At 40.2% G+C, this 23,905-nt stretch overlaps 1 protein-coding gene across 2 annotated transcripts in view; it reads right to left on the reverse strand.

Annotated features, from left to right (window-relative positions):
* The window catches only part of LOC127433301 (roundabout homolog 2-like), a 118,412-nt gene that overhangs the window by 79,277 nt on the left and 15,230 nt on the right, over positions 1–23,905 (reverse strand). For both annotated transcript variants that reach the window (XM_051685072.1, XM_051685071.1), the window contains exon 2: positions 11,887–12,213. In XM_051685072.1, coding sequence (XP_051541032.1) covers positions 11,887–12,213 — 327 coding nt within the window. The remainder of the gene's footprint in view (positions 1–11,886; positions 12,214–23,905) is intronic.

Consider the following 23,905-nt stretch of genomic DNA (forward strand, 5'->3'; position numbering starts at 1 on the left):
AAGGTAAAAAGATTTCAAGCCATCTTAGGAAAAGCCGAACAGCGCGTAAGAGCTGGTAAATGGAACATGGCAATAATGAGAACAATGTCTAAAATAATCAATGTGCCACCAGCAAAGATGTTACTTATTTAATGGATTCTCAATAGGCCGCAGAAATCGAACAGAGTCTGAGCCTTACATTGATGCTGCGGTCTTCTACGATAGCACAGGTGGTACTGAAATCATAGGAGGAGACAGGGCTCAAACCCAACAGAGCAGTCAGAATCTGAAAGCACTCTGCATGATGAGTCAGAGCACATCAGTGGGACAGGTCTCGGGATAAGATTTGACGTTGAAGCCTTTCCTCACAGGGGTTTGGGGAGAGATTCGTGTTCAAAGGTAAGCCCGTCTGCAAGCGTAACTCTGTCTGGAAAGAGCTTTGTATGCTTTTGAAACAGACGTCACAAACACGCGGAGGCTGAAATTGAGACAAGTCCGTCTCCGAGATGGATTTTGATTAGATTGGCCAGGAAACTTGATTGGTTGACATTGTTTGATGGAACTGAACAGTCAGCTTTTGTTTGCATGTCCCGAATGTTTGCATGATTTGTGTCAGTTCTTGTTCAATTGACCTTGAATTTGTTTTCCTAGGTTTTAAGAAATTTATTAGACAGTAAAGTGAAGAGGAAAGAGGGAAGTTGTGTGTGTGTGTGTGAGAGAGAGAGAGAGAGAGAGAGAGAGAGAGAGAGAGAGAGAGAATGGGATTGGTACATGGCGCAGGACTGACACGAAACCACGTCAACTACCACTATGCCACAGCCCTGACCACTGACCTTGAATTTTAAAAAGTATGAGAAACTAAAGCTGCCAATCCAACAAATCGGGCCAGATTTGTTGCAGTATGAGAAGCTGAGATTGAATGGCAGCTAGCTTCTGTCCAAATATTAAAACACTGTGGGTAGAAGAATAAAAGATGGTGTAAATTACCGGCCAAAGGAAATGTAAGCTTAAAGGGATAGTTTACCCAAAAATGAAAATGATCTCATCATTTACTCACCATCTAACTGACTTTCTTTATTCTGACACACACAAAAAAAAGATATCTCAGCTATTTAGATCTATAAAATGCAACTGAATGGTGACCAGAACTTCAAAAGCTCCAAAAAGGAGATAAAGTCAGCATTTTGGAGCTTTTCGTGTTCTGGTCACCATTTACTTGCATTGTAATGGCCTACAGAGCGGAGTTATTCTTCTAAAAAAATAATTTGTGTTCTGCAGAACAAAGAAAGTCATACACATTGATGGCATTAGGGTGAGTAAATGATACGATAGTTTTTTGGTGAACTAACCCTTTAAGCAGTATTACTTTTGCTGGTGGTGTATGTATGGGTCAGATTTTGCCTATATTGTGGGGAAATCACCTAGGAAAATGGCTTAATAAACTAATTAGGTCTATAAATGAAAATCTAACATTGCAGAAAGGTTTATATGAGGGTTACATTTAGGGTTAGAGTTAGGAAACAGAAAATATAATTATCTCTGCAAACAAACATCAGGAATAAATCGAAAGTCCTCACCATGATAGAAAAACAACCGTGTGAGTGTGTGTCTATGCTCTTCTACCTTCTAAACACAGAACATTGTCCTTGCCCATTGCCCCCTCCCATTCCTTTCAATGCCAGCTGGCAATGCCAATGAGAGAGAAGCAATCAATCATCCGATCGTAGAGCTGGTGCCTGCACAAAAAAGATCTGAAGTGTATATGAATTGTACAGCCACCTATGTGGCAGTGGAAGGAAAACTATTTAACAACAACCGGTTATCATCAATCATGACACTTAAACTGGCTTTCTGACTTCAGTTTCATGCTCTACAACAAGAAGACCAGAGGCATTCTCTAATCCACGTTTGTAACGTTTATTTATTTATATATTTATTATTATTATTTTTTTAAAGGGCTAAAGTTTGCATCTGATAATTGCCATTTTCAAAAATGTGTCTTTCTACAGGAAGCCCTAAAACTCACTTCCTAATTTAGAAAGCCAGTAAAATGGACAAATAAAATGTTATTATCTATGTTAATAAAAAAGGTGGATACAATTAAACCTTCCCAATGGTGGCCAGACTCTCTCAAAGTCAACAACTATGATAACAAATTAATTCAAGCACAACCATAGGGTGAAAGTAGATATTTGGTGCTAGCTGCATACAAAAGCTAGGGTGTTATGGGTTGTTGGATACTGAATCACCATAGAACTCACCCTCATCTCGTTCCAAACCCGTATTACTTTCTTATACAGAACACATTTTGATGAATATCTTGGTCTGTCTTTTCAGTACAATGACAGTGGATAAAACCTCACTTAAGACCCCAAAATAGTCAAAGTGATTTGTGTTGCATATTCCAAGTGTTCTGAAGACATATGATAGGTTTTATTGAAAAAATGTTTTGAGCATTTTACACGTTCATCTGTTAAATTTGCACTGCTTTTGCTTTCCCTTTTCATTCATGTATGTGCAAAGGAGAGCTATGGCAGAAGTCAAGATTTCCAGAGTACAGCTTTTTTCTCAACAAAACGTATTGTATGCATTCAGAAGACTTTGGACATGATACATGAGTCGCAAGAGACTTTTGTGTCCTTTTTTAAGCTTTAAAATGATAAACTGCTATTTTATTGAAATTTTAAATGTTTTGAAACTTAGATTTTTGGGTGAACTATTCCTTTAAGTCAGTAGAGTATTTCCGCCAGTTTTATCATCTGCCAGTCGAAAATCATTAGTACGATCACTAAGAAATATTCATAATAATACAAAATTGTAATAGAAATAGATATAGTAATAGTAATAAATTCAGTCATGGAAAGAATGATTAGACAAACCAATTAGTGTTCATGTATCTGAGTTGGCAGCAACTATTGAAAGTGGATGATGACTCTATGGGGTGTCAGAGGTGGGCTGCATTGTTCTCCGAGTCCTGCCTGTTCTGGTCATAACCCTGACTATACAAAAGCACAGATGCACCCCTGCTTATTATGTTTAGTGTGGACAGGATTGTCTAAACTCCTCCTATGACCACCTGTTGCTCATTCAGCAAAAGTCTCTCCCCTCCACCCTCTTTCCTTCTGCATTTCCTCACTGTTCCATAACACAGTTTATTATGACTATCTTTGCTGCATTTATCTTGCCCTTCCTCTCTCTCTTTCTCCAAGGTGGCCATGTGTTTGCATGTTTAATCCTGATCTTTATTACTCCTGGTTGGCTTTAATGAATTCATTATGCAGTGCTCAAGTTAAATAGCCAAAGGACAGAAGGTCTATGTCACCCCATGTCCGAATGACCACATGCTGTCAGAAGTCTCCCTGACCCCTAGAGTTCGGCTAGCTAAGTGGTCTCATTATTTCTGCATGGACACAAAATCACACTCACAGACATGCAGCTTTGGTGGTTAATACGCATTTGCTAAAATGAGTGAAGACAGGTGAAAATAAATCTGCAACTTGACACATCTTTTATGCAATACCTTGTCAAATTTAGGGAGATTGAAGGGATCGTTCACCCAAAAATTTTAATTCTGTCATAATTGACTCATGCTGTTCCAAACCTGTACAACTATTTTTCTTTTGTGGTGACAGGCCTCAATCACAATTCACTTTGATTGCATCTTTTTTCCATACAATGAAATTATCTTTAGAATGTTTAGAACAACATGAAGGTGAGTAAATGTTGACAGAATTTTCATTTTAAAGGAACGATTCCTTTAAAAGCTCATATTCACAACAGAGACCAAGGAGTCATAAATCTACTTTGTAGATGCATTTCAAAGTCTTGAAGTTTTAGGAGCTTAGTGGGACTGAAATGGCCTTCTGAGTCGTCATGAAACAGGAAGACGGATCACAGAAATCTGATTCATGCAGTTTTTATAGCAGTATCAGGGTGTGCTGGTGCATTAGTGCTAAAAGTCTTTGTACAAATTTAATTAAAAAAAACTTCAAAATGCTCTTTTACAATGCTCTTTTCTGCTGGTTTCATAATCAATTTATATTGAGGAGTTTCAAAGTGTGGACTGTTACAAACCACCCTTTAGCACCCACACTAAGTCTAGATCCAAGCCAATAAGGTTAATAGCACTGAGGGCAGGCAGCCCAGAGAGGGGACAGCATGTCCTGCTGAAACTAAGCCACTATTACATTATTCTATCTTGTACTGAGGGGTTTCATATAAATAGGCTTATCTGTGAGGATGTCTCTATAGCTTAAACCCTAGAGGTATATCCTACAGAGTGACCCACAAGAAATAACTTTCTGCCATCAAATCCTCTATGAATAAGATGGCACCATTCTGAGTAAACTCTAGTGACTGTTGTGCGTGAAAATCCCAGGACGTCAGCAGTTACAGAAATACTCAAACCAGCCTGTCTGGCACCAACAATCATGCCATGGTCGAAATTGCTGAGATCACATTTTTCCCCCATTCTGATGGTTTATGTGAACATTAACTGAAGCTCCTGACCCATATCTGCGTGAATGTATGTACTGCACTGCTGCCACATGATTGGCTGATTAGATAATCACATAAATAAGTAGGTGTACAGGTGTTCCTAGACTACCACCCCTGGAGTCGCGAGTTCAAATCCAGGGTGTGCTCAGTGACTCCAGCCAGGTCTCCTAAGCAACCAAATTAGCCTGGTTGCTAGGGAAGGTAGAGTCACATTGGGTAACCTCCTCGTGGTCGCGATTAGTGGTTCTCGCTCTCAATTGGGTGCATGGAGAGTAGCATGAGCCTCCACATGCTGTGAGTCTCTGCGGTGTCATGCACAACGAGTCATGTGACAAGATGCGCGGATTGACTGTCTCAGAAGCGGAGGCAACTGAGACTTGTCCTCCACCACCGGACTGAAGTACCGTGCCACCATGAGGACCTACTAATTAGTGGGAATTGGGCATTTCAAATTGGGGAGAAAAGGGGATAAAAAATAAAAAATAAAGTTTAAATAACGCAGAACAACGGCTTAAGCAGAAGCATATACTATTAGTTAACAACCACAGGGCGCTCTGTGTGTCTTTAAATGTTTATAAGTTAAAATCAATGTGCCTACTAAGAAAATAAATGTTTTTTTTTGTTTGTTTTTTTACTTCCAGACCCAGTCTGTGCACTCTATTGGATGTTGGTCTGTGTTTATGCAGTAAAACAGGTTTTTTGGACCATTCTGGTGGGAATCTACAGAATAAGAAAGTTTCCTGCCCCTCACAGCCAATCACAACAGAGAACAAGTACACAAGAATAACATATCCTCCTTTCACCTGTTCTTTCTCAACATTCCATAGGACAGCTGCTCCCGTTTTCACCTGCTGTCTTGAAAACCAGTGGTGTGGGGTCCAGCACTGCCTCCCCAAACAACTTTCATTAGAAGCCCCAAATGGCTTACGTTTATTCAAAAGCCCTTACCTGCCTTGCAAACTTCCCTAGTACCTTCTTTTCCATACTGCAAACAAATGAAGAGAAGCAACACCAAACACTGAGTCTCAACTAAACATAATTTAAAAAGTAATAAACCACAAACCACAGATGAGCCGTCACAGATCGCTTCTCTTTCATCTATCATTTAAAGTGCGAGGGTTCTGTCACTGTAAATCATCACAGCTCCGGCTTCATCATCCGAGTAATGTGACTGCACCTTAATAACTCATCACCCTGGCCATAAATACAGTCTTCAAAAGCAATGTACATAAACAGTCTGCAAAAACTCGCTCTGGGAATGCAGACCCTCCCACGCACTCCGGCCAAGAGCCTGTTTCTGCTCAACAGAACATCTCGCGTTTGACCGAAGCTCTGTGCCCTCATAATGTATGACATGCTGCCTGCTGATGGCAGATCAAGATGCTTGGCATATGGGATCCCTCCTTCCTTCTCTTTATCTTTCTGCCTCTCTCAATATATATATATATATATATATATATATATATATATATATATATATATATATATATATATATATATACAGAATATATATAAGTCTACCAGATCGCCTAAAACCTGTGAACCAGACAAGCCTTCTCGCTGGCAGTAGCTGAAAACACTAACCCCTTTCTCATGCCCACCACCTGGCTGATGGAGCTGTGCCACACTGGAGAGAGATGATCTGGTTCCATGCAGTGAGCTGGCACTGCAGTATGTGCCCTAATCTCATCTCCAAACGCCATCTAGGAGCCCAAAAACTTAATTTAATCAAACTACAGCTACCCTCAGATGTATTGAAATGGTTCATTGGTTCTATAGGATTTAATTGTCTACATCTATTTATAATGTTGTGGTACATAATTTATGTAGACTGTTTTCCACCCTTTCTGACCCTTAAAATTAAACAGACTGTTTAGGCTACTGAACCTTTAAGACCTCTATATGTAAATCACCTCTGTTATGACTGGCTAACCTCCACATACCGGCTTAGTTCACACTGTCATTTTTAAGTAACTGAATACTGTATATGGTTTGATATGGGATGGTCATATTTAATGTTTTTATGGTTGTGATTTGTGCAGCTTTTTTTCAACTTTGTTTTGATTCATGCAGCTTATTTTTTTGTTTTTATAAATGGTCTGGGTGGAATGGGGAGGGAACTTTCCATTGTGAAAGATAGAGCATGTCTACAAAGTGCATTGACATGGCCCATTTAAGGAGTGCATAAACTGACTTGGTAATAAAATATCTTTCTATCTAAACTAACTGCAATTTAGACTAACAACATACTGACTAAGCTATAAAATCTAGCTATATCTATGTGCTTCTTTGTAGTGTAAGGCTATTGGTGATTTCTCAACTTAAGAGGGCAGTGTAGACATTCCATACCGCACAGCAATCTCTAGAGGAAATGTTGCATTATTATCTGACAGGAGGGACAAACATATCACAACTAATGATGTAGGCTACCAGCACAATGGGGGCAGGGATAAAGGACAGTATAGACAGCTGGCAAGGATGTGTGGTTTCTGAATCTAGACTAGGAAAACGTCCTGGTTACTTTCGTAACCTCCGTTCCCTGATGGAGGGAACGAGAAGTTGTGTTGATGTAGTGACACTAGGGATTACTCTTGGGAGCCCCAAACATCTCTGATTTTGAAAAAAGGTCAATGGGAATTGTCCAGTGGAATTTGCATGCCACTCCCCCGGACATACGGGTATAAAAGGAGCTGGCTCGCAACCACTCATTCAGGTTTTGTGCTGAGGAGCCAAGACAAGGTCACGGCCATTTCAGCGGGTAGTTCAATATTGTGGCAAGAGGGACACAACGTCTCGTTCCCTCCATCAGGGAATGGAGGTTACGAAAGTAACCAGGATGTTCCCTATCTGTCACTCACTCAACGTTGTGTCGATGTAGTGACACTACGTGTCCCTATACGTAACGCCACAATAAGCTGAACTGTGTTACGTGGACTGGCGATGCGAGACGGGCAGACCGCTGTGTGCCTTGTAGCCAGCACACCAGGCCATCATGTAACCTCCCCCAATCCTCTTATGAGCGTCGAACGGTCCTTAGGGAACAAGTCGACTTGCCCAACAAATAGGGACAGGTTAGCCCAGCTGTGGCCTCTTTTCCTCTTTTTTCTCCCCAGAAAGAGTGGAATTTTGTTGGGGGCCATAAGTGTCTACGTCAGGGGGTGTCACTTCCAAGGGAAAGACACCGCGGAGACCACAACCCGCCCGGAGGGGTCTTACCGAGTCTTGTCGGAAGTATGTCATGTGGAGAAGTCCCATGGTAGGTCTTACCCAAAGGGGGAGGAGCTCTACAAACACGGAAGACACAGTTTACCGATAGGGAAATGATTTAGCGGAAGATATATCACATGGGGTCACCTATGGGGAACCAGCACATGTGGAGTACCTACCCCAGTACAGGGCTTAGTTAGCACATGTACTGGGTTGGCAGTGAGTTTCTCTGCAAACTCATCTGCCACAGGGCTAAGGAGGAAAGTCATCCAGGGATCACAACTTATGAACACGGCTGGGAGTCAAAAGTGCACCTCAGGGGAGGGGAAAGGCACTATGTGCAAGCAGTACACCTGGCCAGCTGTCCTGGAACTTACCTGCTCATACCTGACAATACACAGGATGAGACCAGCTCAACCTGGAGATTCAGTACTTGCATGTCCAAGATTGGCTGCAACCCACCGCCTTTTTTCGGTACGATGAAGTACATTTACATTTATGCATTTGACTGATGCTTTTATCCAAAGCAACTTACAGTGCACTTATTACAGGGACAATCCCCCTGGAGCAACCTGGAGTTAAGTGCCTTGCTCAAGGACACAATGGTGGTGGCTGTGGAACCAACAACCTTCTGCTTACCAGTTCAGTGCTTTAGTCCACTACACCACCACCACACCACCAAAGTAGGGGCTGTAAAACCCTTTCTTCATCTCGGCCGGAGGAACAGAAGGGTAGCGATCCACAGAAGGGTAGCGATCTCCGCACGCAGGGTAGCGGCGTACTCGCCCTTCACTGAAGCGGACGCTGTTGAACCTGGGCGGGCGCCTGGTGAACTGAATCGTATAGCCAAGTCAGACGGTCCTGATCAACCTCTGCGACAGGTTGGGGAGTGCAAGCCATGCCCCAAGCTCCGAGTGAGGGGGACCAAGGGGACAATTGCGTCGGACATACCGGTGGGTGGGGCCTTGCGATGGGGCGGAGCCTGAGGCACCACGTCGAGGGGGCTGGAGCCCCGACTTCGTGGCCGTGTTGAGTCTGGGTACATCAAAGCACTTACCTGGCTCCGGATACCCACCATAGGGCCGGTCAGGGAGGGGGGAGGAGGAAAGTCGTCCCCGCAGTCTGTCAGATCCGGCCTGGCGTGGGCGTGTTTGTGCCACAGCTTGGTGTGCAGGGGCCACCCCTGGAGTGCCATACCTGCCATAAAGGAACAGCAGCCGGTGGTCGTGATAACGATGGCCGTGAGCATGGGATATGTAACCCAGGGAATGAGGAAACCACTCCTTTTCTGAAGGTGTAGGTGCTGCAGCCCTTCGGGCATGCAGTGAATCAAAGCAAAGGCAAAGGATTCTCCTCCCAGCCCACCACCGGGGGATGGAGTGGTCTGCTTACCATCTCTAGGCCTGCAGCAGGTCTCCACATACCTGGGTCGCCTCGTCTCAGGGGCGCTTCAAAGTCTTCCTCGGGTTCTTTGTGGCCGGCAGTGAGATGGGTGGCGTCTGCTTCCTGCAGGTGGCTCCACGCCGGGGCCGGGCCGCAGGGGAGGGCTGCGGCAGAGCTGGTGTTGTTGTGGCAGGAGCTGGTGTTGTTGTCTTGAACCGCGCAATGCAGGATGTGCTGAATAGCCTCCGTCTGCTGTTTCACTGCCAAGAACTGCTGGGCAAAGTCCTCAACGGTGTCACCGAACAGGCTGACCTGGGAGATGGGGGCGTCAAGGAACCGTACCTTGTCAGCTTCCCACATCTCAACCAAGTTGAGCCATAGGTGGCGCTCCTGGACCACCAGGGTGGACATCGCCTGCCCGAGAGTCCACACTGTGACCTTCGTCACCCGGAGAGCGAGGTCGGTCGACGAGCGCAGCTCCTGCATCAATCCCGGGTCAGAACTACCCTCGTGCAGTCCTCTTAGCGCCTTGGCTTGCTGCACTTGCAGGAGAGCCATGGCAAGCAGGGCGGAGGCGGCCTGTCCAGCGGCACCACAGTCCTTAGTCGCCAGAGATGACGTAACCCTACTGGCACTGCACGGGGGCCTCGGGCACTCGTCATGCTGCGAGGGTTCGGGGGGGGTGGAGGGTTCCACACCAGCCCGACACACGCAGCCGCCTGGGCAAGCATGGCTGCCAGCTGTGCGTCAGGCTGCGACTGGGTCGAGTCCTCAGCGTCAGACTGAACAGCCCACTCTCCGATGCTGCAATCGAGAGCTCATCCACTTCGCGAGCACCGAAATGAGATCGCGATCTTGCCCTGAGATGAACCGGCGGTCTCATCCCAGCGGGGCAAATGAGCATACTGGGGAATGGGAGGTCCGTGGGGAGTTGCCCAGCTGAGTGGCTCCCATTGGGGTCCCCAAATCGCCCCCAGTGCTAACCGACGCGGCCTCAAACCCGTAGGTAGAAGGACCGAGGCGGGGAGCCACTGGGGTGGTCTTTCCCTCTAATGAAGGAAAAACCGCTCCCAAGAGTGACCCCTAGTGTCACTACATCAACACAACATCAAGTGAGTGACAGATAGGGAACCTAGAATCACCCATGGGGTTCTGGAATGTCCAAACTATTTGTTTATCAGAATTTGTTCCGCTCACTGTGCATATTTAGTCTTTGGATAATGGCAGTTCCATTGTAAGGAATATATGAACATTTCTGCATAATTAGAGAAGAACTTATGCAAAAACCATTCATTTGTATGAGCAAACTTGGGAATTTCCTACGTTTGATTAAGCGTTTTAGCCTGCTTTGAGTTCACTGAGTTAAAACAGAATTGTTTAGATACTACTGTAAAATACTTTGAGGGTTAAATAGATGAGTTTTAGAGATGCATACATTTTCAAGCATAAATTGAGTCACTATCATATTCAAAACAACTACTGGCATCTAATAATGCAATGCAATTTTGGCAAACTAGTTTTCTGAGCAACAATAAAAAATGTTTTATTCAACAGACCATCTGTTCCGTAATGCTCGTGGATCATGAACTTACACTAAACTCAGAGTTTAGCAATAGCAGAGTGTCTGTAATGGCACTGAATATCACTCAAATATGAACATTCCCTAAATTCAGATTTTGGGAAAGTAGGTTAATGGTTTCAGTAATATCATCAAGCAATCCTATCATTTAGAGGAGTTACTGTTGAAATCCATCTGAAATATTGTTAAATCTGAAAAGGATTGTTGAGAATGAAAATAACCATTAGCTTGCTGCTTGGCAGTAAATAACTGCTATTTACAGCTTTGGAAAGAAGCAACAGTTCCTGAAATTTCGTAAGAGAGACTGTCTAAAAATGGCGACAAATAAACAACTTCAATTAATCCTAAAAAGTGCAGCTGTTTCTTTGTTTTGCGTTTAAATAAACATATTGCAGCTGGCATGAAAAATCAGATGGTGAAATACCTGAAGAATGTGTCCTTTGATGATACCATTTAAAAGTAAAGTGTGTAATTTCTGCTTTCAGACAGGTTTTCCCAAACACTACGCCTGTACACCATTGGTCAACAAACAGGTAGTTGGCATATTAAGCTGGGATAGAAGTAGTATTTTAACTTAAAAATGAAACGCTTCAACTTTAAAGTTAGCAGGTCTGCAGCCCACCTAGAAACATTCTGATGTCACATGTATAACAAATCACATAATCTTAACACACCAGCGCTTTGGGGTCACATGACGAAAACATAATGTTGTGGAAGCATAATGAAATTGGTGATAATGTAATGACAAAAATTAAATACTGCCATTGGAATTTAATTACAGCCTATTGGATATGGGAAGCACTGCTGTTAAAACCTGGAGCCATTCCAGGAGAAACACGGAAACCTTGGTGTATTTTTTTAACGCAACATCTGTCACCAGGAAGCAGCCAGCATTATGCTCCTCTCTTGTCTATTTCTGGGACTGAATTTATCTCTGATACAAACTGCCATCCATCTACATTAATACCACAAATCAGATTACCTCCTCTAAAACTAACAATGACCTCAGTGATTTCCTCCATCCAGGGACAGGGTTATGGGCCGCTGCAGTGATCAGAAGACTAAATAAGATAGAGAGGAGATAGAAGAGAGGGGAAAGAGATGAGGAGAGGAGGACAAAATGGGAAAGCTTTATAGAGGGGGGAAAAAAAGATGAGTGCTGCAGAAATTTGTAGCAAGAGAGACAGGTAGGGAGGCAGAGGGAGTGAGGCAGCGATCAGAGTACAAATGAGCTGACGTACTTGCGACCTCCAAAGAGGCATTACGGCTGACGGCCTCGCCCAAGTAATTCCTCGCCACACACACGTACACGCCTTCGTCAGGCTTGCTGCGCCTTCCGTGAACGATTCGGAGGAAGAAGAGGGAGCCACTGGGGAGAAGCATGCGGTGGGAGCGTGGATCCTCTCGGTCTGTTTCGACTCGCTCGCCATCTTTGTACCACTCCACCATGGGGGTCGGCCGACCCTCAGCTTTACAATTCAATGTGGCGGGTTCGCCTTTGGAAACAATCAGGTCTGATGGGTGTTCGACAATCCGTGGAGCAGCATCCTCAAGCCTGGGCCGAGATCCTAAAAGAAAAAACGAATCAGTGGTCACCATTAGCATTACATGGAAACATGAGGCTTAGGAATAAATAAAAAAACTGCAATATCATTAACACTGTCTTAACCAGACACAATGCGATAACGCAACAAGCAATAAAATATATCTCTGTCATGTTAATCAGAATTTTTGTCCAAGCCAACCTGCTACTACAACAAGTTACAAGCCATTTTGTTGATCGCTTAGTTTCTATTTCTGTACTGTTTCGTTTTTGTTGTGGACCGAAAAATTCCTTGTCGCTGGAAACTTTGCATTGTGCATGGTTAGGACATAATACCCACAGTAGGTGGAAGGTGGGATACACTGTACATAATTTGTATTCTGTTTTAAGGCACATTTGAATTCATATTGACTGCCAAGGTTTTTTGTTTTGTTTTGCACATTTGTTGTGGGGCGGGGGCGGGGGGTTGGATGGGTGTTGAGTGGTATGGTAATTCAGGTAGGCTTTGAAATTGCTTTTTTCTCTCCCAATTTGAATGACAGTGTGGTGGTGGGACAATTACAGATGAATTACAACAACACCAACAGATTCTCAACAAGACTGGGGAATTTCAGCTATCGGGAGATTTCTGGGGATGAAAGAGAGTCATTGTGCATGGTGATTTTGAAAATAATTACAGATCTGGGCGGCAACAGTTATAGTGGGTTTAAAATTATTTTGCAACATGACAGAAGAATGGCAATGATTTCCAGTAGACAGACAAAGGGATGGAGAAAATATCCTCCACTTGGAAATTAATCCTGTGCCAAAAAGGTATTTCTATAGATGTAAAAAAGAGCTACAAACAGCCCTTAATATTGCTGTTGGTGATAGAATTTGGTTTCAATACCCATCACTAGATCAGGGCTACTGTATATATTGAATATTCATAATATATAAACTGTAATTTTGATGGCGATATAAAATTAAGCAACATTGTGAATATCTCAATCATTTTATTCAAAGTTCAAAGTTCTTTTTATTTGCCCATTAATGTTCCGAAATGCGTTCCATTAGACAAGTTGTGCAACTCTGATTGAATATGCATGCAATAAGGCAGAGATGTTTATATAGCCTCTCCGATTTAAACTTCAATACCAAATACAGCATTAGAGTTAGTAAGTCAATCCATTTCCATGAATCAGTTCAAGTGTCCATTTAAAAAACATCGTTGATCGTTAACTCTGGTTCATTTACGTCATCACCCAAAATATTTTCACAGAACTCTCTACATGGAATTTTTCATATATTATTTATGATTTATATAAATATAAATCATATGCGCAAACAAATTAATTCAATGTTATTCTTCCTGGCATTAATTTAGCATGAAAAAAACAGTGTGAAAAACAAAACTTGATTATTTCTTACTTGTTACTGTATTTTACTCATCAACTTTCTAAGCAATTTCAGAGCAAATACATATATATTGATATTGACTATCATCAAAAGGCCAAAAAATACAGAGATATACAGTATATATTTTTTTAGCTACATCGCCCAGCCCTTCCTATCACCACTCCAACACTCACCAAAAGTTATGTGGAATTATGAAAAACAACTAATACATTTCAGGAGAAAGACGAGAGATTAACGCTAATCTAAATGTCCTCCATTCATAGCAGTAACCTGGCATTAAAACTAGTGCTTTTAAGGATAAATTTTAACAGTGTAGTTCTTTAAGCCCTTACTCTTCTTTATTTCTTCACATTCAGTCAAGTGGATAAACACCCCTGGGCTCAGCGGCTAATGCAACTTAAAACAAAACCATTTCCTGACCACTTTACGTTTACCATGAATAACATGACACAATGACCTCACAGTGGTAGTACACTGGACCTCCATCCACAAGAGAGACGGAAAAGGCCAAACCACAAGCGTTGCCTTCACCTCTGAATCCCCAGGACTGCAGCCCTTCCACTCTCTGAAAACAAAAAGCCCCATGGCCCCGCAGGGTTAAGGGAGCAGAGACCGCCAGGGTTTAGCTAATAGCTGTTAGCAGACACATATGGACTGCCGAACAGACTGCGGTTAGCAGGGGGTGGACGAGAAACACAGTGGGGTAAGAATTAGCGGTGTAAATCAGACATTTCATCATGATATGATCTTATATAGATTCTCTTGGCCTGCGAGCCGATATTTGCAAATACTTCAAAGTCTGCGATACGATTTCAATTTGATTCCTGCGATCGATATTCCGATATTATGTGCCTATTTTAAACAATCAATGAAAAATGTTTTGCCCTTAAATGCAACCAAAATATATTTTTAATATTTTATTGAGCTCTCAGAAAAGTGCAAATTTAGTATCCACATTGGAACATCCACAACAAAATAAGGTGCTTCAGATGTTGAAAAAAATTATACAGAAAATAATATAAAAAATAACGTCACATACAAGTGATCATCAATCTTTTGATTACAGCTTATTTTTTAGTTTAATCCAATTCAAAGTACTTACATATCCATGAATTGTTTCCAACTATCTGTGCTATCCGTGGTTTTCTTAGCTACAACTTCCACAGTTGTAATGAAAAATTCTGTTACAGTTAACTGGGATAAATGTTAGTAAGGGTGTTGATGTGTAGATGTGTAAAGTCTTATAAATGATGCTAGTGCTGAGCAGGTGATTTCTCTTTCCCTCATTGGTGCTGTTCAGAATGTCGTGTTGTCAAGACATTTCACCTGATAGTTGAACTGATCCATGGTACATTTAAATAGCAAATTCTCAAGTAAAATTCAAATGGGTCACATGGCAACGATATCGATGGAAGCCTGAATTAATTGCGCATGTGAGCCGCTCTGCGTTTGTCACAAGAGCTCACATTTTAAGGAGCGCCCGGTTGACGCGCACGCACTGATCCTGTCACTGGTCTGGAGCTCGCGTTTCACGGGAAGCCTGGTTGACTCACGTGCATTTAGCGCTCATAAAGTGAAATTAATGTAATAAGGTTGCTTCATCGCCTGATAGAAATGCGTACGGACATAGCTGACATGAGAGTTTTAAAATAAAGGTGCATCTTAAAAAAAAAAAAAAAAAAAATATATATATATATATATATATATATATATATATATATATATATATATATATATATATATATATATATATATATCGATATTTACGCTTTGTATCGATAACATTGGATTGTTGGTTACTGGATTGATGCATTGATCCAGATCGATGGATCGTTACACCCCTAGTAAGAATCCAAGAACAGGCTTATAAATAAAACAGGCCAAACACGAGAGGAGGTGTAAAACAGTGTAAGAGATGGTGAAGTGCAGAGCTAATTTAACTAACATAGCAGTAGCTAATGCACCTCACCTGATCATGACCTCAAGAAGATCTTGGGGAAGCTATTACAGTGCTAGCTGTATGAATATGCTGAAAACAACATCTGGAAATGTGGACTAATATCTCTGAAAACCCTGTTTTCTGAAACTGCAATAGCTTTACAAGCACTCAGATACCACATGATTGACACCAAACTGCACTGCCCATTATGAGGTGCTAGAACTTTCAACCACTACATTGAAAAAACAAGCCCCACAATGGGTGTTTGGGGGATTTTGACAACACTAAGAACTCATAGGAACTTTGTGGTCTCACACCCTGTCAGAGAAATTAACCCTCAGGGAAACAGGGTGTTTTGGAGGCTTTACCAAGCAGAAAACACATTTCTTAGATTAGAGCATCTTTGACATACTGTAACAACACTAGAAAAGAACACTAAAATGTCTTCCATTCTGACAAGGTGTTAGACTTAAGTTAGAGGAGATTCATAGAAAAGAAAAATCGCAAATGAGACCTCTTATTTCAAAAGTTTCTCCTAGACAGCAAAGAGATTAAATGTAGAGCAAATGGAGACTTTTGACGAAGGCCACGTCCACACTAATTAGTTTTTTCTTACGTTTACGTTACTCATCCACATTGGAATGCCGTTTTCCTCTGCCGAAAAACAGAAACTTTTGAAAAAACTCTCCACAACTGTGAAGGCCTACTTTGGAAAACAAATAAAGTTAGGAAACTGAAAATCGAGTCAACTAGAAACTCAAAGATTTCAGGCTCTATTTTCATGACCGCGCAAGGCATAGTGCAATGCTCAATGGCCATGCGCAGAGTTAATTTTTATGAGAGTGCTAATTCTAAATGCAATTTTCATGGCAGCACAAAGCGCAAGTGGCCATGGGTGGGAGTTTTTTTTTTCCGCAATCTGTGGGTTTACGCTCTCAAACTGAGGGTGTATTGTAAGTTAATGAAGTGGTGCAAAGCAAACATTGTTCATTTCCTGAGAAATAGGTCATTGCCCCAAGATGTTTCAGAGCCAAGTCTTCAATTGCATTTATGATCTAATTTGTATTCATATTATTCCACCTGTTGTCTTAGAGTGATTTTTAAGTCAGTGCAAAAGAGGCCAGTGGAAGATGTCGAAGAGGCTAAAATGTTAGGATTTTACAAGAGGTGGTTATATAGGATTTTCTTGACCACTTTGCTATTTTGATTACATTTTAGTTTCATTTGAAGTGTAATTTGAATTTAGAAATATTTTTGGTTGAATTATTTGTTTCAATAAATAGCCTCATTTTAATTTTTGAAACAAATTCGACGTAGAAGTGAAGTGTGTGCAAAAATCCACAGCCTAACCTGGAAGGCCAATACAATCACTGTTAATACTAATCATGTCACTTGTATGACTTTTCGCATAGCGCTGCAATTAGCATTAGCGCTCTTAAAATAGGGCCCTTCTAGTCACATAAATCTAAGCCCAAATTATCTGAGCTATGCTGAAATTATCTAAGATATTTTCAATTGAAATCTCTACACTCTTATTGTATGTCACCAAAAAGTCTCATTTGTTTCTATTTTTATTTCTCCTTAAAAAAATGTGGAGAAATATCTGAGACAAAGTTACTTAAATAAAACATAACTGAGAATTCAAAGTCTCCTGAGTTATGAAAAAGCAAAACCTTTGAGCAATAAAATTGTCCTCTGGGGAAGTGCACAAATAAGGAAAAAAGGGCCGAGCTGACGTGAATATAATTTTAATTACCTAGTCACAAATGCTACCGGCTGCTTGGAACAGCTTTGATTTCTGGGTGGAAAGTGAAGTGTAATTAAGACAGTCTTGCCCATATTAATTCAAGTTTAAGACATAGGACAACATCACCACCACAGCTGCCCAGCTTCTCGGGATTACAGCCATTTGTATGTGCTGCTGAAAATTAGAGCATGTACCTTTTTAGAACTCTGACAACACACCATTCTGTTGTAATATCAGTAGTGTGTGTTTCCCAATCAGTAGAGCCTAGTGGCAATCTCACTTTGTGACATGCAAGTAATGATTCCAGCAGTTAGATTGATTCAGGCATAAAGAGAGGTGTCACAACTACAACTCATCTGCTCTTAAAGGTACCAAGTCCCTCTATCGTAATTGGGGTTTGACCTTGTTATGTGAAGGAAGAGGGGGTAGGTAAGCCGGCTTGAGGAGAAAATACATGCAGCTTGCAATCCTGATCAATTCCAATGGGCTTTTAGCACTAAGAATATTTATCTCTACTGTTATGAGGGGAAATAAGATCTCTAAAGCTTAGTCCAGCAAAACAGAGACAGATGATGCAAGAGACGTTGTGTTGCGGTAAAAAGTCATTCGCTTTGGGAAATTTTCAAACGCTGCTTCAGAACAGCATGTGTGTGTGTGGTGACATATGCAAATATTTTTTGCTTTCCAAAAGAAAGTGTCGATGCCAAAGAATCTCCATGACAACTGTAAAGGGAGAGGTCATGTGTCATTCCAATAATTGTCTTCTTTCCCTGAAGTATGTGTGAAAACCTGGAGGTCACACAAAAATGAATACAGAAACTTTTAAGAATCAAATATTAAAATGCAAAGTATTGAACAAGGACTTATCAGTGCTGGAAGAAAAAAAGAGAATATAAAACAAAAGTGTTTAATTCTAATGCTTAGATGAATAAGACAAGATCAAGCAGAACTATGATATCCAAAACTTAACAGCATGTCAAACCGTGACTAAGCACTGAGCTGTAATACTTAAATGGAAATTTTAAACAAAAATTTTAAATCCATTATCATTTATTCTCTTTTGTGGAACACAACAGGCAATGTTAGGCTGAACGTTAGCCTCGGTCACCATTCACTTTCATTGTAAGGAAAAATTATGCAATGAAAGTGAATGGTGACTGAGGCTGTTATTCAGCCTAATATCTCCTTTTATGTTCCACAAAAGAAAGTAAGTCATACGGGTTCTGAACAACAAGAGGGCAAGTAAATGCTGACAGACTTTTCATTTTTGGATGAGACATCTCTTCAATCTTTTGTGATAAGGAAAACACTGTTCTCTTTGGTGTTTTGAGCGAAAATGTCATCCTTTTAGTAGCAGGTTTGCCTCACAAAATAGCCCTGGCAGAAGTTTTACACCACAGACAAAAAAATTACCAATTTCTGGGAGAATGACAAATTCTCCCAACCCTCATCTGAAATTCTTTTGAGTGGATTCCCGCCCCCCTTAAATAGTTGATTTGCAAATGTGCATTCATTACCCTCAGTTAAATTAAGAAGTTGGGGGTGTTCCTTCTAGTGCCCGACTGATATATTGGTCGGCTGATATTATCGGGCGATATTAGCCTTTCACCGATATATCGGTATCGGCGTATATGTTTACCAATATGCGCCGATATGAAAACTTTTTTCAGAACATACAGTTGTGCTCAAAAGTTTGCATACCCTGGCAGAAATTGTAAAATTTTGGCATTGATTTTGAAAATATGACTGATCATGCAAAAAAAACCTGTCTTTTATTTAAGGATAGTGATCATATGAAGCCATCTATTATCACATAGTTGTTTGGCTCCTTTTTAATTCATAATGATAACAGATATCACCCAAATGGCCCTGATCAAAAGTTTACATACCCTTGAATGTTACAATACTTGTTGACCCCTCTCCAAACATAGCACTTATGGTTGTGACCATAAAGCTCTATTTTGGTCTCGTCACTCCACATTACAGTGTGCCAGAAGCTGTGAGGCGTGTCAAGGTGTTGTCGGGCATATTGTAACCGGGCTTTTTTGTGGCATTGGCTTCTTTCTGGCAACTCGACCATGCAGCTCATTTTTGTTCAAGTATCGTCGTATTGTGCTCCTTGAAACAACCACACCGTCTTTTTCCAGAGCAGCCTGTATTTCTCCTGAGGTTACCTGTGGGTTTTTCTTTGTATCCCGAACAATTCTTCTGGCAGTTGTGGCTGAAATCTTTATTGGTCTACCTGACCTTGGCTTGGTATCAGGAGATCCCCAAATTTTCCACTTCTTAATAAGTGATTGAACAGTACTGACTGGCATTTTCAAGGCTTTGGATATATTTCTATATCCTTTTCCATCTTTATAAAGTTCCATTACCTTGTTACGCAGGTCTTTTGACAGTTCTTTTCTGCTCCCCATGGCTCAGTATCTAGCCTGCTCAGTGCATCCATGTGAGAGCTAACAAACTCATTGACTATTTATACACAGACACTATTTGCAATTTAAAAAGCCACAGGTGTGGGAAATTAACCTTTAATTGCCATTTAAAATTGTGTGTGTCACCTTGTGTGTCTGTAACAAGGCCAAACATTCAAGGGTATGTAAACTTTTGATCAGGGCCATTTGGGTGATTTCTGTTATCATTATGATTTAAAAAGGAGCCAAACAACTATGTGATAATAAATGGCTTCTATCCTTGAATAAATGATCACTATCTTTGAATAAAAGACAATGATTGCACGATCAGCCATATTTTCAAAATCAATGCCAAAATTTCACAATTTCTGCCAGGGTATGCAAACTTTTGAGCACAACTGTATAACAATGATTTAGAATTGGTGTCATAGCGTAGTTTGTCCAACAGAGTGTGCTCCGACTCTATTGTTTACAGAGCTGAACTGACGGTGGCTCTGCAGACAGGGCGGAGTTCTGCGGTGTCATCACGGTAAGTTGTTAATTAGTTTGTGAAATACATACTGGAAACTTAATAAACAATGACCCCATCATTTTCCCTTTCAATATAACTAATATAATGTTAACCTTGTCCCTGACAACCATGTCACTCATGTCTGTTTGCTGTTAGCCAGCTATAGTTTGTCAGTGCAGTAAGTAATGTAGCAGATTGAAAGGTAAACATCAGAGCATCATTTTGCAGCTCAGCAGACAATGGTGCGGTGGTGGATTGTGTCTGAGTGTTGATTTCACACTATGTTATTACCTAGTTGGTGAGACAAAATGCTGGAAAGTAAAATAAACAATGTCCATCTTTTACTCTCCATGACAACGAGCTTATAGCTAACTAGCTAATCACGTAGCTACTTTCATTGTTGTCAGCTGAGTGGAAGCTAATGTGTAAACATGTATTCAACAACCTGTTTTGTTTGGGATTCACAGTTTGGTACCCCCTTCAACCGAACAATTCCAGTCGTTGCATTTATAAAATGTAATATTTAAAAGTCTGGTTTTCCACCGTTGAAAGTTTCCCCTGAACTTGTATAGCAGAATACAGTGTAACACCGCTGCCGCTGTTTATCTTGACTTGGCAGTATTAATATAGTCAGCATTTGACTGATACTAAACAGTAATACTGATGTTTATTTAGCTATTTATTTTATTTATTCTTTATTTTAATGGTCAGTATTTGACTGATACTAAACATCAGTACTGATGTTTATTTAGCTATTTATTTTCTTTTATTTATTCTTTATTTTAATGGTCAGCATTTGACTGATACTAAACATACAGTACTGATGTTTATTTAGCTATTTATTTTATTTGTATTTATTCTTTATTTTAATGGTCAGCATTTGACTGATACTAAACATACAGTACTGATGTTTATTTAGCTATGTATTTTTTTTATTTATTCTTTATTTTCTCAGTGTTCATTTCTAGAATTTGTTGACAATGTATAATAATAATGTCAAATATTCTTTGATAAAAATATTTGTTTAAGAAAGCAGATTTCTGAGTACCTTTGCATAGTCATATCGGTGCAAAATCAGTGAAAAATCCACATAGAAAAGGTCTGTTTTCATTCCAGCTCAAAAATTAAATATATCGGTCACCATATTGGTAATCGGTGAATTTTCCCTCTCTAAAATCTATATTGGTATCGGTCTCAAAAATCCCATATCGGTCGGGCTCTAGTTCCTTCCAACATTCCTTCTTCACCAATCTTTTCAGTTGTTCTGCATTTACAAACAACAAAGGGGCCCTGGAAAAAGAACACAAACCCAGGGTCATAAAGCTACGCTCTTTACTCCTGAGGCTTCTGACAGTGGGAGGACAAAGTGAGCAGGTCACATGAAAAAAGGAAATTACACAGGAGGGCTGCTGTTTTCCTCTGGGATGAGTGATCTTCTGCCTGAATCAGTCCTGCAAGGTGAGAGCAGGGGTGGATTAAGCAAAGTGGCAAGCACAAAAATTCCCTGACAGAAACTTGACACCTTAAAGGGTTACAGCAAGAGATGCTTATGTGCTTCCTGCTTAAGAAACAGTGAAATATGTGGTGTGTTTACTGTAGGGGCTGAGGAGGATTTCTCACTCAAACAGGGAGAAAAAGCACAGTCACAGAGCCTTACCAAAATAAAGTCAAGTGTCCATTACATGAGCTTTGATGTTGTTCAAAGGGGAGAAATTCTACTTTGTACAGCCTGGATACTTGTAAACAAGGGTTTTAACATGACTTGTTTAAAAATATTTCAGCAAAACCAGTACATATCTACTTTTTGTCTGTTTAATTAAATAAAAGATCAAAGGGGAATATGTTTGTATCTCAATAACAAAAAAGCTTTAAATATTGAAAAACACAGGAGTAGATGAAAGAAAAATTGAACATCAAGATTTTAGGTTCAAGTTTATATATATATATATATATATATATATATATAAAATATTTAAGTAAGACAAGTTAGCATAATATGAACAACTGAACTGTTTAATTAATCATAAGATCAAAGAAGAACAGGTTTGTGTATCAATAACAAAATAACTTTAAATGTGGAAAATACATGGGTAGTTGAAAAATCTTTATCTTTATGTTGTTTTTTCAAAATAAAGATTTTGGTTGAAGTTTATATATACATACAGTATATGCACAAAGGAAAGTGTATATTTTAGATGCTGTAACTGGTCACCATTTCTTTTATGTTTTTCACATTTTAAATTCCCTTTGCTTTTTTGCAGTTCACCTAAACAGTCCTGTGGGGTGACAAATACATTTTATGATAATTATTCCATATAGACTCAATTAATATGAGATCATAAAAACTGCATGCATTATAATTCTACAACAATTTGAAAAATTACTGTTTAAAATTGTTCTAGAGTATCACATACCAATATGACACATTTACATTAGATGTAATACATGCCCACTTTTTGGATAATTTTTGAGAATTTTTAGAGTAAAACATTATGTGATATATAGGCCTAAACCAATCCTAAATTCTCAATAATCTTTAAAGTGATGCAATGGCACTTTCCGACAGTTTAGATCTTATCTTCATGTAATGATGTCAAAAGTACCTGTACTTCGATACTAAAATTTTAAAAAGATGTAATGATACCAGTGTTTCTGCAGTACCGGTAGTACCAACTCAATCTGGTACCAGCATGCAGTATGGCTGACACACGACAGCTTTAAAATGCTCACACGCTTATTTTGAGCGCATTCTCTGTTACTCTTTTTACACTGAAATTAACAATAAATCAAATTAAAATAGTGACATGTCCTAGTGTGATTTATTAAAGAGCACCTATTATGGTTTTTCAAATATTACCTTTCATGTAGTGTATTATATAGCTGTTTGTGAATGTAAAAACGTTTGCAAAGTTTCAAAAACGAACAGCTTTAACCCGCCCTCAAACACTACACTAAGCGGTAGACCAATCACAACAGACTGGGACATCTGACCAATCAGAGCAGAGTAGGCTCTCTGAAAGGAGGAGTTTAGAATGAATCCTTTAGAACGGATCATTGAACGAGTCGTTTTTGACACTGGGAAAAAAAGGTAATGCTGCAATTTAAATTATGAGCAAATGAAAGTGTTTTTTGAACTTGGATGCATGTAAATCTATTGTATGAGACCTTTAAAACAAAATTAGGCACATTTAAAAACCATAATAGGTGCTCTTTAAACTCCTAAAGGCTGAAATCTTAGTGTGGATGAGCTGCATACTTTAAATGAATGTATAAAGCCAACCGCTCATACACTGGAAACTCCACAGAATATTTCGCGTTGTATCAGATGACAAAGTAGAGCACTAATGCACAGTAAACCATGCAGCACACGTTAACTATATATTTATATAATTAATCGCAGCATTTGCCCTTTAATCTCAACTCAACTTTATTTATATCACATTAAAACAACAGAGTTGACCGAAGTGCTTCACAGTAATAAAATGTTAAACATAACATTTAAAAATTACCATATACACAAACACCAGTAATCTAAAATACAAACACTCCAAAACTGTGTCCTACATTTCATTTGTCAGACTCAAAGGCCAGTGTAAAGAGATGAGATTTCAGACATGACTTAAAAGTCTTCAGTGATCACACTGGATCGGTGTCATGATAAATTGAGTCTGCCCGGTAAATGGAGTCCCCATGGGGGTAACCGTTTGT

Source organism: Myxocyprinus asiaticus, chromosome 43 (assembly GCF_019703515.2).
Source record: "Myxocyprinus asiaticus isolate MX2 ecotype Aquarium Trade chromosome 43, UBuf_Myxa_2, whole genome shotgun sequence".
Classification (NCBI taxonomy): domain Eukaryota; kingdom Metazoa; phylum Chordata; class Actinopteri; order Cypriniformes; family Catostomidae; genus Myxocyprinus; species Myxocyprinus asiaticus.